Source organism: Martes martes (assembly GCF_963455335.1).
Source record: "Martes martes genome assembly, chromosome: 5".
In the NCBI taxonomy this organism is placed as follows: Eukaryota; Metazoa; Chordata; class Mammalia; order Carnivora; family Mustelidae; genus Martes; species Martes martes.
Window position 1 is genome coordinate 135,392,811 of NC_137892.1, and position 15,212 is coordinate 135,408,022.

The window sequence follows — 15,212 nt, forward strand, 5'->3', positions numbered from 1 at the left end:
AATAAAACCTTAAAAAATACACACACGCGCACATATGTGTGTGTGTCAAACTTTGAACTGTGTTTCCCTTTCGAGAGGTATTTATTGTGGGAGTGGGAATATGGGATGGGGTAGATAAGACATATTTCTGTTTTATTCTACGTACATCTTTTATTTGAATTCTTTAATCATATATTCATATATTATTTTTGTAATTTAGGAAAATATTCATGTATAAATGTCTCTAGAATTCAACAAATTTCACTATCTGAGCAGTACAAATTTACTTTGAAGATCATCATGGAAAATAATTGTTGAAAGCTGGAAAGAAATCATAAGAAATCATCTCCTCTCTGGTATATAATGAAGCATGGGAATTAAACCATTATGATACCTTAATAGAAATAACTGATTTTTTTCTTCAGACCTTCAAGACATTCCATATTCTGATTGGTGTGAGCAGACAATCCATAATCCCTTAGAAGTGGTTCCTTCTAAGTTTTCGGGGATTTCTGGATGCAGTGATGGAGTGTCTCAAGAAGGCTCAGCCAGCAGCACCAAAAGCACAGAACTGCTGCTAGGTTAGTTTTCAGATTTACATCTAAGCATTGTTAATAAAACCATACTTAGTTCTGTTTTTGTTGATAAGTTATGGAAATTAGCTCAAAACTACAAGTCAGTTTTATTCAGGTGTACGTAGCCAACTGTTGGAGCTACTGTTGTGTATCCTCTTGGTCTTCCTCTTCCATTAGAATTTTGATCCCCAAATGATTGACAGATTAGGCGCAATTTATCTCAGTTTGAGATCTTTAGGTAAGATTTAAAGAATCTCATAAGTTGCAATCATTTTCTATTGTGGTAAAGATAGAATATTTTCATCCTTTTTTTTTTAGGTGTTAAAACAATTCCAGATGATACACCAATGTGCCGTATACTCCTTCGCAAAGAAGTTTTGAGATTAGTCATTAATTTGAGTAGTTCAGTATCAACTAAATGTCATGAAACTGGGCTTTTAACGTAAGTAAACTATAAACATGGCTATTCTTTGTTCTGCTTTTTAGGGTAAAAAAGATCCTTGAAATACTTCAAAAGTTAGACTAATTAGCTTACATCAGTAGTTCTGCATGGTATATCTGTGTGAGGCTAGATTTTCTCCACATACTTCAACCAAAATAACGTATGGTCAAAGATTGAACGTAGAAATAGGTATGTGAGTCCAGCTATCTTCTATTAAGCTGGACTTTAAAGAGATCTGTAAAAATGTAAAATACCACTCCTCTCACTTTTTTGGTTTAAAAAAAATTATTTTTCATTAAAATGTAAATATGAGGTGCCTGGGTGGCTCAGTCAGTCAGGCATCCGACTCTTCATTTTGGCTCAGGTCATGATCTCAGGGTCATGAGATCAAACCCCATGTTGGGCTCTGCACTCAGGGCAGAGTCTGCTTGGGATCCACCTTCTTCCCGCCCCCCCCAACCCAAACACCCCCACCCCTGCTTGCTCACTCTCTCTCAAAAAAAAAAAAAAGTATATGTTAACAAGTAATGGATTTGTTTTTTAAATGAATCAAAGCATGTTTTGAAGTTTTCTCAATTTTAATTTCTAATATGATAATTAGCAATGGCCAACACCCACAAAAAATAAGCCTTTGGGGGTCTTCTTTAATTTTTAAGAAAGTCTGCGAATCCTGAGACTGAACAGTTTGAGAAAGGCGGCCTACTCAAAAACAAGTGATATTTTCTTGGTTTAATTTTTTCCCTAGTTTTCCTCTTTTCTTGTAATAAAAGTTGTAAGATTTTAATTTTTTCTCCCCTAAATCATAGCAACACGATAAAGGAAAATTCACATTGAACTATGACCATCGTTGATCTGTGCTATTAAAAGTAATGTGGTCCTCCGAAGAAATGTAGCTCAGAGTCTTCTGTGGACCTTTTAAAAGAACAGTAACACAGATGCCAGGGTCCCCCTGCAGATCTCCTGTCCAGATGCTCCAGCAGTAGTTGATCCTTATCCTGTGTGTTACCCCAGTGCCACCCCACCCCTGCTTCTGCGATGCTATCTTAGCTAAAAGCCACTGTTAGAAGGTGGAAAGATACAAAGAGCCCAGTCAAGGATATTTCAAATACCTAGTTAAAGTTTGAGGTACAAATATTTAATATTTTATATTCTTATGCCATCATTCCAAATAGGCCATCTGATCAATGTCTGGAGGAAAAAAATATTTTAAAAGTGGTATTTTGGAAGGAAAAATAGTAAGTCATTATTAATAGTTTTTAATCACACCATCATCTTTTCTTTGGTTTTAGAATTAAAGAGAAGTATCCTCAAACATTTGATGACATCTGCCTTTACTCTGAGGTTTCCCATTTGCTCTCACACTGCACATTTAGACTTCCATGTCGGAGGTTCATACAAGAATTATTTCAAGATGTACAGTTTTTACAAGTAAGTGAGATTTGTATTTCTGAAATTTAACTTTCAAGAATAATTCTGTGTTTGGGGTTAAGAGAGAGATTCTATCTATCTATACACTAGAAGGTCATTCACAGTTTACCACTTCTTTCCTAGATGCATGAAGAAGCAGAGGCTGTGCTGGCAACACCACCAAAGCAACCTATAGTTGATACATCTGCTGAATCCTGACCTCATGGTTATGATGTATATAGATGAATGCTATATATATTCATATTTGTGGATTTCCTAAAAGCCTCAGAAAATGCTGGCTGACTGGGCAGCAAAGACAGGAGTATCTTCTGTTCCAGCCATTACTGGTACATGCACAGTTGGAACTGCAGACTTCCCTAACCAAAACAACTTCCTCTTTTCCCTGTTGAACCCTCTGGGGGTTCATTGCTCATTACCACAGTTTTACGAGTTTTAGTTACCATAATATGCAAGAGCCAAGCACTGAATACCTACATAGGTTTTCTATTTTTTCATTTTAAGTGCATAATAACAGTGGAACAATAATAGGATATGCAGAAGCACCCTTCACACAGTTATTCTGAATTCTTTTTTTAGGATAAATAAAAGATGCCTTGTTTGTTAACTAACTCCTGGAAACCAGGAATCAGTGTCTCTGAGGCTACACCCTGTCCCACAGTGGGGTGTGCTGTAACTGCTGGTATTAGAGGGGGAACTTTGGCCCTTCCACATTTTTCTTAATATTTGTAACACTACTTCAGAGGTTTGTAACCTCAAAGCAAAAGAAGAGCCTCAACAACCCAGGACTTGTAAGTTATTTTTATGTTACTAGACTTGCAAACAGTTTTGTTTTCTGTCTCTTCAGTTTTGTGGCAATGTGTTAGTATAGGCTATTTGAATCAATTAAGGTTTTTCACTACAGTTCTTGATTCAAATCAGAATGTCATTTTATAATTCAAAGTATTTCCCAGTTGTAAATGCACATGTTTTCAGTGGACTCCTCATTTTCATCAACTTCCCATGTCACCATTTGAAACAGGAACTTGAACAAGCGCTATTAAGTGAGACCTAAAATAAAAGAAAGCAGGAACTAACACTTTGGAACTCTTGACAGAGAAGTTTGCCTCCGGTTTACACATTCCATGGGAAAAGAAGAGCCATATTTCCTTTTAAAAAAATCATAAATGCAACTTGAATTATGATTAAAAATTGTAGTGAAAAGCCTTAAGTACCAAATTTTAAAGCAGCAGTAATTTAATTTTTTTCTATCAGTGTTCTTGTTTTGCACAAACTGAATGCAGTGATAGGTGGGTTTATCAGTACAGTCATTGCCTTTATCATATTTGTGAAGTTATTAAGTTGATGAGGGCAAGGTTTTGTTTATTTGTGTGTTTAATTTGTATATGTTTAAAGATATTTGGAAATCTTTACAGGAATTAAACATATATGCAAATTTGTATATAAAAATAGCATGGCCATCACCATTAGAATGCTTGTAAATGAAAGGATTATCTTTTTTGAGGTCTATATATAAATAGAAAAAAATCCAGCTGGACTGATTAGGACCCTTTTTTTAATTCATTTGTTTATACCATTTTTACAGTTAACACATCAGCTTTGACACAGTCCTAGTACCTTGAGTAATATTTTCCCATAGTACAGATCCTTTTTATAACAGGCTTGTTCTTTGAGATCTCTGTAAAGAACCCTGTGAACTAGAAAACGTAACTCACAGAGATAGTTTTTGTTTTTTTGGTTTTTTTGTTTTTCTTTTTAATTTACTGGCACTGAAAGTTCCAACTGGGATGAAACATTTCATCTCACTTCATAACACCTCTTCCACTGCACTTCAGTGAATTGTTCTTACATGCACTGTGTAGCAACTTACATTAATAACAAAGCAGATAAGGGCTGTAAGCTGCTGCTTATGTTAAAAAGTGGTTCTTCAGATTTTCTCTCATAAAATCCAAGTGAAAATAAAATATTTTTTTTAACTTTAATTTATCACTGAACCCAAGTGTTTATTTAAATGTTAACAGTACTATTAAGAACGTTGCCTGTCACCTTGGTCTTTGGTCTTGGATGACTAAAATGCCTTCCAGAGAACCAAATGTCAGAGTTACTAGACCAAATAGTGGTTAAAAACTCCAAAGGAGGTAATTTAGTAATCTTATTCATAATGGGGTTGACATATTTTAGACATTCATTTTAAACACTACCTCAGTTAATATAGAATATAAAATCTGTGGTTTAATCCCTCAAAAGTTAACAGTAATTCTTCTTTGTCACACACACACACACACACATACACACACACACAAACATACACACAACTGTCCCCATCCTGGACCCCACTTCACTCATCCATCTTGAAATGAAGTCTCTGTTACTATTAGCCTGAACAGTTTGACTATTACTTTGAAAGACATGTATGTATACATTATAATAATTGCCTGTAGCACTTAGTTTGGAGAGACAGAGTTTCGTGGTTATCAGTAATCTAAGAAAAAATGTCTGTACTTAAATGCATAGTGCTATTTGGTTTATCCATGTTTCACTGACAGGTCTAATACGTTTTCAAGTGCTCATCTGTATAAAGGTAGACTTTAATGATGAAAAATGCTCACATGCAGTGCCAAGTGATTAACTTAGTGTTTAAAAATATTAAATTATAGCAGAAAAGATTAGGAATGGTGTCAGTGGTAATAGAAATAATCGAGAAAATCAGCTATAAATAATAGATACTACCAGACTATAAAATACCAAAATAATGTCAATACTGTAGTTTTTCAAGATTTTAGAATTAATCTTAGTCCTATAAATTTGTACTATTGGTAATTATTGAACAATTTGGAGGAATTTGGGCAGTTGTGCTGGTTGTAAACTGTGAATATCTAATTGTAAAGTGAACTGTCATTTCTAATTGAAGTTTTTTTTTCAAGAACAGATTTCAGCTTCACATACTAAGTAAATACTGATAAATAATAAGGAAATTAGAAATTAGTATTAATAATTAAATATGGTCTAAAATTTCTTATTCTTTTATTTCCTATTTATGCCTAGGTAGATTTGAAGGGGGTAGGTCTCCCTAATAAAAGTTTTTCTAATAAAGATTAGTAGCATAAGTACATTCTGCAAGACAGCGACATTAAAAGAGGCTCTTTGGAGGGATATACATTCTTATACTAGTTATTCTAACATCATGTGTACAAGGTCTTTTGAAATGGTAGCTTTTTTAGCTCTTTTATCCAGAGCTTGAGATAATTAAAGCTGAGTTTTTCAGGGCGTATTAAAGTGTTCAACAGTGAGGTGTCAATGCTTATTTAGATTTGTCTACTGCTCTTTATAAATTTTTTTTTCATTCCATTCAGAGGATGCCTTTTATCCCCACATTAAAGCACAGATCATTGAGCAATAAAAACTAATCAAATCGTCATCCAAATTATAACTGCAATTGTTTTTGCATGGTAAGAGTGAGGTGCTAATTTTGTGTGAGATTAGCTTTGTAAACTACCTTGGGAAAAAGTCCTTTGGAGTTAAGGTTTTCCCCCTTTTGTTTTATGCTTCCAGTGTTGTCTAAAATTCACAGTCCATTAAACTTGGGAAAAAAGAAAAGGTAGAATTAACAGAGTTTTATGAGAAGAACTGATGAAATAAAAGAACATTTCAGGTTTTCCAAAATGTAAGTTGGGAAAGGTCTCCCTTGGCTCCCCATTCAGGAAATCCATTATCACAAGCTTAATTTCAAGAGTATCACTACAGTGAGAGTGTCATTATAATAGCGTGCTAGTGAAATGGATAGCAGTGCTTATCAGACAATATTGAAATCTGTGAGAATCTTTCTAGGAACATTCTTTTTTTCTTTTAGTTCCAGGTTCCCAAAGTATTTCTCATTCATAGTAGGTTTTTATGACTCACACAGGATGTGGCTCCCCCCCGCACTGGAGTATTTTTGTAATGTAGGTGGATAGCTATGCCACAGCATGCATTAATTGCACATCTTGTTTTTCTTTACAAAATATTTAATTTGAAAAATATAATTTATGCCAAAAAGTATACCTTGTAATTTTGCCACTAAATAGGTTGATTTAGCACAAAATACAAAGTCTTGGGGCAGAGGGGGGGAGAGAGAAAAATTTTTCATAGATAATAGTTGAAAAATGCTCCATTACTGGCCTGACAGAAACCCTGAAGCTGCATTGTAAAACAAATGGTGTAAATTAGTTTTGAAAAGTGGTAAGGGATTGTGAAAAAAACTCAGACTTACTGCTCCCTAGCCACATGATATCCTTTTTTTATTTAGTAATAAGCTGCTACATATTTGGAGGTTCTGGTGTTTGTAGGTCACTGAACAGACATTGAAATCTGATTTATATTGTATAACTGTAACATAGAAAGAAAAAGTATTTATATATTTTCCGCAAGAATATTTCATTGAGTTCTGTATAATTTAAAGAAGGTTTGTCCCCAAATGGTTTTGCTCACCTTGATTTTTTGTGTGTGTGTGGTTTTCTTGTTTTTGTATAATGTGTACAGTTTATGTCAAGGGCATTAAAAGCCTCCTGAAGCATAATCTTATCAAAGGGATACATTGTTAATAAAATGTACTTAAAATTCTTAAAACTTGTGGTGTTCTGTTTGAAATTTTAAACAATCAGTGTTGATTTAATTATGTACCATAGAGGCTGACACATGTGACTCCCAGTAAAAATGATTTTTAGGTACCACAGATAAGAGTCTAGTTGAGTAATACATTAGTGGCTCATCCAGATGTTTTGAGATATCTACACTTAAACATTCTTCATAATCTAATCAAACAAATAACTTTACAGGTTTTATTTTTAACTTGAAGTCATTATGAAGTGTTTGAAAAAATGGATCTCTTTTTAGCCAGAATAGTTCTGAATTTTTTGAGGAAATAATATACAATAAAGACGATGAATATGATGATGACATTTCTGTGGAAGGTATTTGATTTCTCAGGCAGAAACTGTCCTGATCAGATGGGCTATCAGTACAGCCACCTAGTGGCAAAAGAAAATACCACAAGAGAAATTACCAAGGCTGGAAAATAAAATTCAGTGTCAAAGCCAGGTCAGAGCTAGTTTACAGTTGTCTAAATGTGGTAAAATATATGTCTCACTTTCAGAAACAGATTTGTTTGGATAGATTGGTCTTTAGGCACATTTCTGTATATCATTTTCCCATCGCCTTCTGTATATGTTTGTTGGTCAACAAAAACAGAGTTGGCCCCAAAATAAACTAAAAGCAGACTTAATAATCATCAGACAGCTGATCTTTGAAAAATGTGGACCTAAACTTCAGAAAGTTTGTTTCATTTGAAAAAACCCAATTCTCTGGTACATGAAAGTTCTCAAAAATAAAGTACCATCTTAGTCCATTCAGGCTGCTATAACACCACCACCAACTGGGTAGCTTACAAACAACAGAAATGTTTTTGCCATTCTGGAGGCTGGAAGTCTGAGGCCAGAGGGCTAGCACAGTTGAGTGAGGGCCCTCTTCCAGAGTGCATGTTGTGTCCCTACATGACAGAAGGAATAGGAGCCTTGCAGGGTATCCTAAGAGCATTAATCCCAAGTACATGAGGGCTCCAGCCCTGTGACCTAATTACCTCCCAAAGGCTCCATCTCCTAATACCATCATCTTTGGGGACTAGGATTTCATCATATATTGAGGGGGACCGTCACTGAGACCATAGCAAGTACTTTTGTGTTGATTTCAAAAAAAGCAAAATACACTAAAACTTGGTCTCTTTAATGCTTATCCTAGAGGATCAAGTCAACTGCATTTGCTTGGTACTTTAAATTGAATATATTTAGTTACTGTGTTGTAAATCTTTTAACTACTAACTCTGAAAGCTTTTTCTCCTGTTGTATCTCTTCAGGGGTTTCTAAAGTTCTACTTAATGGAAAATACTAAATATGTTTTGTAGATTCTTTGAGATGAAAGCCAGTTTTCTTTCCACAGAGCTCTTAGAAGAAATACTAGTTGTCTAATTCAACTAGATTTTCTCAATAAATACACATTCTAGTGGAGAATCCGTTTTGCTAGAATCAGCGTTGAGTCAGGTAGATGCTAGAATGTGAGCAAGCTCCTTTGGCAAGTGCATGGTTCTGCTGTGTGGCTAAGTCCCTGCTCTGAGTGATTGTGGTACCCATGCAGCTGAGGACCACTCTCCAGGTTGAGGTGATATTTATAGGTCATTAATGCCAGTCCTGCACACCATCAAAATACCTTGATATTTTTAAAGAGCTATTACTAATTTGGCTTTAAGTACTTTGTTTTGTTTATTTGTTTTTAAGTAGGCTTCATGCCCAGCATGGAGCCCAAGGTGGGGCTTAAACTCATGACCCTGAGATTGAGACCTGACCTGAAATCAAGGGTTGGACACTTAGGTGACCCTAGGTAAAAAAATTTTTTAAGGTATATTATGGTTATATTAGGAAAAGGAGAGCTTAGAGAAACACAAATATCTGCAGGTGAAATTGTATGATTTGCTTCCAAATACTGTCAGGAGGGAGAGTGAAAAAGGATCTGGATGGGCTGAAACAGCCATGGGTTAGTAGCTGTTGGAGCTGATGATATACATAAGGGTTTGTTAAACTATTATACTTTCGTGTCATTTGAAATTTTCCAGGAGTATTTTTTTAATCCTGATTTTACTGACATGAATACAAATTTCAGAGTTTCTGAAGAACACTTCTTAATGCTGTTAAGATGGCACATAGTATTGACACTAAGGTTTTAAATATGAATGTACTTGATGTGATGGGCATGGGAGAGGGATGTTTATAGCCAGAAGTGTAGTCACGGTGATATTGTAAGCATAAAGTTACATAGCCCAGCATTTCCTATTGGTGTGTTGCTATTATTTCAGAAAGACATGATTTGACTTAGGACAGTGAGTCTCAAAGTTGAGTGTGCGTCCAAATGCCTGGGAGGGAGCTGATGAAATATATAGACCTCAGGCCTCATACCATAGAGATTCTGATGAGGAGGTGTGGAGTGGTACCCAGAAATGTACATTCTTAGTAAGCTCACAAGGTGATTTATTAACTACATTTACTGTTAAATTCTTATTTCATTGAGGTAGAGAAAACGCAAAATGCAGTGGTGAACTATTTTAATTAAGACTTTTTGCGACAAAAATGACTTCAAGCTTTCATGGGTTATTTTTAAAAGAAAATCTGTATGAAAGATACTATTTACAAATCAGTCTTCATTGCCATTGACATTTCTTTTGTAATTGTTAACCATGAGAAAGCAATAAAGGCTAAATGATGACAATACTGGTCCCCGAAGTCGTCTCGAAACTATCAGACTAATCGAGATAGTCGTTTGTACTGTGTTAGTAGTACATAACCAGCTTCTCCAACAAAAGGTTTAGTTCTACATAAGAAAAAAGTTGAAAAGCCTGAACAGAAGCCCTGGTTTGTGCTGGTATATTTAGGCCAGTTGGCAGTCACCTCACTTGCAGATGTGGATCTTTTGCTCTCACTCTTGGTTGTGTCGTGTTGATGACACACTGCAGGGCATTTGGTGCCAGAGGTCTAGATGGTGTCATTTCCAGCACAGCAAACAAGGAACTCCTGATCATTCTTGCTTAGAAATGTGATAAATAAACAGGAAGCATTGATGGGTAGAAGGAAGAGAAAGGAACGGGCACATACTGAACACCTGTTAAGCATCTGGTGCATTTGTATATACTGATTCAAGGAGACAAAGCTGCTGCTGAGCGAATACAGAACTTCCCACTCTATATAGCTCTTTACAATTCTGTCAAAACCATGCCCAAAAACGACATTTCTGTTTATTCACTGTTAGCATAATAGGAATATAAATGAGACAGGGTGTTTTCCTGACCCAGACAATTGCAAGGACCAAAGGGTACTAAATGAAAACAGGTCTTTATATATAGTAGTTCTTTAAAAAAAAAAAAAAAAAGAGGAACCATAAAATGTGAATGGAATTAATAACATTTTCTTTTTTCTATTCTGAGGTAGTTGTCAAAAATTATGGCCAAAGACTGATGTCTACCAAGTAGGAGTGCTGTTGTCTTGACACTAAGTTCCTTGCCAGTCCCATTCTTTAACTGTATTAAGCTAAATGGAAAGGCAGTTGTGGGGATCTTAGTTTATATTCACATTTCTTACCTTTCAGATAAGGTCTGTGGGCCCAGAAGAGTTCATTTTGCTGCCATCAATAAACTAAAAATTGTTCTCACTTAAAGGCAAGTCTCAAATCTGTTTTATTCTCAAACATCTGTGACTTAGTAAACACACCCAGAATAAATTAATCTGGGCATCTTACGGTCTAGTAACGAATCTTCTGTGGCCTTCGCTAAAACCTTAAATCTAGTTTCTTTACCCTTAAGATACTGGACATGGGGTAAAACTTAATGGAAATACTTCCTTTCTAAAAACAACTCCCAGAACCATAGCCACCCTGTCCAATACTGAGTGGGCAGGGTCTATCCCCGTGCCAAGTGCCGGGTCTGCTCTTCCAAAGTGAGCCTGAAACACACAGCAGCAAGGTAAGCCTATTCCCAATATCCCACCATTTCTACGGCAAGCCTGCTCCAAGGAGAGATGTTAAGTTCCATAGTTTCTGACCTTTGAAACCAAGCCAGACTATAGTGGTCTCATGTGCCAACTGTGACTGCTCACTGGAAATAGGTGCCGAGGCATCAGGTGATGGAATGGTGCTGGCGATGCTCCTTTTTTGCGTCTATGTAGCATAAATGCATGAAATGGGTATACTGATTAGTGGTAGTGTTCACCTTCATCTAAAAGGGTAATGGAAGAGAGGCTGCTACTTCCACTCGAGGGAGGAGAGGCAAGACCCAAGGGTATGGCCATCTGCATTTTATATTCTGAACAGAGTGCTGGCTCTGGTGGATTTGTGGGGAGATTCGACTTGTCTCCAGACATGGGTGAAGCCAACTGGGACACATAATTTAGACTAGTTTCTCCAGCTGGAATTTCTCCCAGGGAGTTCATGTAGTTTTTTTCTAGTGCCTTTAGTAAATTTTCAGATGATGTCAACAGTCCCAGCTGACTTGGTGGGGCTTTAGGGGGTGCTGGGACATGGCCACAAGAAGCAGAGTCAGAAGCTGCCTGATTATAGGTAAAGTTCTCAAAACAGATGCAGGGTCCAGGGCTGGAGTATCTCTTCTCTGTTGGAAGGAGGTAAAGGTAGGTGGGCTTGGTAGACTCAGTTTCTGTGAGTGACTTCCTAGTGCCTTCCTGCTTATTTAGAACTTCAATAGAGTCGGGAACACAGTCCTTGATATTCATTATTGTTAGGTGAGGATTCTCCTGGAACAAACAAAAAACACACAAATATGAAATGTGTGTGTGTATGTGTGTGTGTCTGAGTATATAAAGTATGTGAAATGCACTCAGGTCTTCAGTTCTGTGTGTGTGTTTCATCCTAGCCATAGGTTAACTGGAGGTGGTGGTGCAAACCAAAGGATTTTCCCAATGGAAGAAATCTCAAAGTTCCATTCACCCATTTCATGGCTACGGGAGCCAAGGTGGCTGTTGCTTTGTTTTATCTTCCTGAGGAGGTCTAGAAAAGTATGACTACAGTCCCAGCCCTAAATTGGTCTTTAATAGATATATAGCACACATACAATTTCCCACCATTTACCTTGGATTTTATTAATGACAGAACACTGCTCTTGTAGGGATCTGGAATGTCAGGATAACACTTCTCCTTCATCCTAGAAAACAGTGAAAAATTGGACTGAATTTTACAATTAGTGACTAGTTAAAAGAACTCTGGAGCCAGATTCCTGGGTTCCAAACCTGGCTCTATCACTTAACTGTGTGACCTTGGGCGGGCTATGCTCACATCTACTCATTGATTCAGTGGAGGTAATTCTCCTGCTCACAGTGGTGGTGTGAGGACTGAATGAGCTGTGTGTAAAGTACTTAGAATATTGCCAAGTAGGTGTGCACTACCAGCATTAGCTATGTTATTGAACAGGCTCTGCAGTCTTTTCAGATGGCTATCGTCTTCCTTATGTATCGACCTGGAAAGCAAAAGTGCTTTAAAAATTTCATATTTTCACCGAAGTCTCTGTCCTTTGCTTTTTCAGCACCTTCTCTCATTATTTAATATGATTTCAAGCTTCTGAAACCCCTTTCTAGGTTTCTAGATTTTTTTTCTCTGACTTCTTGGATAAAGTTCTTCCCCACACACTTACCACTGACTTTTCAAGTAGCATGTGATCATGATGAGCAAAATGCAGAAAACCATAGGGAGTATGATACGTATCAGTGTAGGGGCTGGAGAAGAAAACAGAAAGTGGTGTTTTTAACAAGTACTTTTCCCTCCTCAAAGGAACAAAAGTAAGTTAAAACTGAAATTAATTTCACAGTTATTATTCTTCAAAAATCTATTTATGCAAGATTCGGTCTGATTTCTGGCTGACGGTGTGGGGGTTCTACCAACCAACCAACACAGGGAACATCTGCTGTCAGCACCTTGTGACTTGGATTCATTCCCTCTTTTTTTTTTTTTTCCAGATTTTTAAATTTATTCATTTGAGAGAGCACAACCAAGAGCACAAGCAGGAGGGACGGTCAGAGGGAGAGAGAAAGAGAGTAAGAGCATGAGTCGGGGGGTTGGGGGGGGAAGAAGGAAAGGGAGAAGCAGGCTTCCTGCTGAGCCAGGAGCCTGATGTGGGCCTGGAACCCAGGACCCTGGGATCATGACCTGAGCCAAAAGCAGATGCTTAATGGACTGAGCTACCCGGGTACCCCTCATTTTCTCTTCTGACACATTGGATCACTACTTCCAATTCTTCACTCCTTCCTCCTATTAGAATTATACTCCCTGCCTTTGCCAAAACTTCCTGGTGGGTGGAGTGTACTTCTCTGCCCCTCACTAGGGGCTCAGCAGCATGACTGTGTTTGGCCAATGGGCTGGTGGTAGTTGTAATCCTAGTACCTGCTTTAAGTGCCCCTGCACGGGAGTGGGGTTTGTTTTGGGGATGGGGATGCGGTGGATAATGTTGGCATTCTGTCAGGGAGCGCAGGCCTGGGGAGATGCCCGACCCAGTGCGATGGGGCAGTACGGGGGTCTGGAGGCAAGGACAGTTCCTGTCTGAAGGGAACAGGACGCAAAGCAAGCCGCTAGCACCTGGCTCTCAGTTACGGCAGCGGGGAGGGGAAGGAAACCCTCCTCATGACCCCACTAGAGAATAGTTTGCTCTCAGATCCGTACTTTTGACAACTATAATTGGTTTTAAGATTTAGTTAAGTTAATTTGAGAACAAGCCTGGGAGCCTAACCATGATCGCTTCCAAGTTTCAGGCCGGTTTTGCTAAACTTCTATTGAAATGGAATCCTTGCATTCAGAAAAGTGCTCATAAAGTAAGCTCGAGGAATCTCACCAACTGAAAATAGCCACGTGACCAGCATCCCGATCAAGAGAAGGACCATGCTCGGCTCCCCAGAGAGCCCGCCTGGGGTCCGCATGCAACCAGGATCCCCTCCTAAGGTAACCACTGTCTTCTCCGCTAAGAACACAAACTGCGTTTGCCTCTTTGTGTCACAACACCCTGCAGCAGGAGTCGGGTCTGGCTTCTGTCGCGTCACGCGGCACGGCATTTGTGAGATTCGCCCCCATTATTAGTGTGACTGCGGAGTGTCACTGTCATTGCTGCATAATTGCTTCTTCTTTAGTAATAACCGACATCATCAATAGAGAGTCGCAGCGAAGGCTAAGGGAGGTTTAGGATGAGTAAGGGAGATAAATGAAAGCTAGAAAATATACTTGAGAGAAGGATAATTATTCGTGTTGTTTCTCGCGCGCACGCGCGCACGCACACACACACACACACCCCTACCACCTAAATGGAATACCAAAGCTGGAATAAAAATAGCCTAGAAATAAATTTAAAATTTTAAAATTGACCCTCAAACAGCAAGAATGCTCAAATAATGGAAATCATTAACTGGAATCTTAATCTGACTCTCAGAGTTCTGACCTTTGCCTTGGAAACCTGAGGACTGAGCAGCACGCAGGGCCCCAGCCTGCTGGCAGAGTCGTGGGTGTCTTCAGCCCTGGACAGCCCGGACAGCCGCTCTACCTGCCCCGCCATCCTGTCCCTACAGCTCCGCTGCCGGCAAAGGGACTCTGCGCCAGGCCCAAGGACCACGGGTCCCTGCAGGCAGACTCTTCGGCCGGTCTGTTTCTCAGGGAGGAGTGTCTTCCACCACCCACTATGGGATACCCGCATCTCCCCTTCTTCCCACACCACCTTCCTGTTGCCTGAGGTCTGCCTTGCCTGGACACCGGGTCCCGCTGTTCTCTCCGCCCTCTTCTTTCTCCTTCCAAAGCAAATGCATTTTGAAAAACGGATCTCTTTATCTCACAACCCCACCCCCCAATCAGCAAACACCAGGCTCCTGAAGGAACACTTCTTGCCTCTGCCCGATCTGCAGCCAACAACCCACCCCACCTCTCTCGACCGCCCCCAGAAAGGCAAAGTCAGGAAGCAGCTGGTTCACCACGGAGGGAAACCAGCCAGAAGGCCAGCGGCAGAAAACACCAACCCTCCTCCAGACAGAAGGTCTGGGGCTCTTCCGAACTGGAGGCGAAACCATGCCTTGTGGGATTTTCAAACCATTTGGGGATGGAGTTCCAGGGACTGCCTCAGGGCCACCGAGACAGGCCAGCGAAGGCTCCAGGTCGTGTCAGTCTGACTAGCCCCACTGTTTTCTAGTTAATATAGTGGGGTTATGTACATTTTTGTCTGAAACAGAATCTCATCTAGA

General features: G+C 38.9%; 2 protein-coding genes across 2 annotated transcripts in view; one reads left to right on the plus strand and one right to left on the minus strand.

Moving 5' to 3' along the window:
- Nucleotides 1-3,929, plus strand: part of RICTOR (RPTOR independent companion of MTOR complex 2) — a 124,944-nt gene extending 121,015 nt beyond the window's left edge. Inside the window, exons 35-38 of the mRNA XM_080803916.1 lie at nucleotides 405-560; nucleotides 873-996; nucleotides 2,286-2,424; nucleotides 2,548-3,929. Coding sequence (XP_080660042.1) covers nucleotides 405-560; nucleotides 873-996; nucleotides 2,286-2,424; nucleotides 2,548-2,622 — 494 coding nt within the window. The 3' untranslated portion in view covers nucleotides 2,623-3,929. The remainder of the gene's footprint in view (nucleotides 1-404; nucleotides 561-872; nucleotides 997-2,285; nucleotides 2,425-2,547) is intronic.
- Nucleotides 3,930-9,530: 5,601 nt separating this feature from the next.
- OSMR (oncostatin M receptor) overlaps nucleotides 9,531-15,212 on the minus strand; it is a 52,381-nt gene continuing 46,699 nt past the window's right edge. The window contains exons 16-18 of the mRNA XM_080804914.1: nucleotides 12,635-12,716; nucleotides 12,076-12,148; nucleotides 9,531-11,741 (exon numbers count right to left, since the gene is read on the minus strand). Coding sequence (XP_080661040.1) covers nucleotides 11,187-11,741; nucleotides 12,076-12,148; nucleotides 12,635-12,716 — 710 coding nt within the window. The 3' untranslated portion in view covers nucleotides 9,531-11,186. The remainder of the gene's footprint in view (nucleotides 11,742-12,075; nucleotides 12,149-12,634; nucleotides 12,717-15,212) is intronic.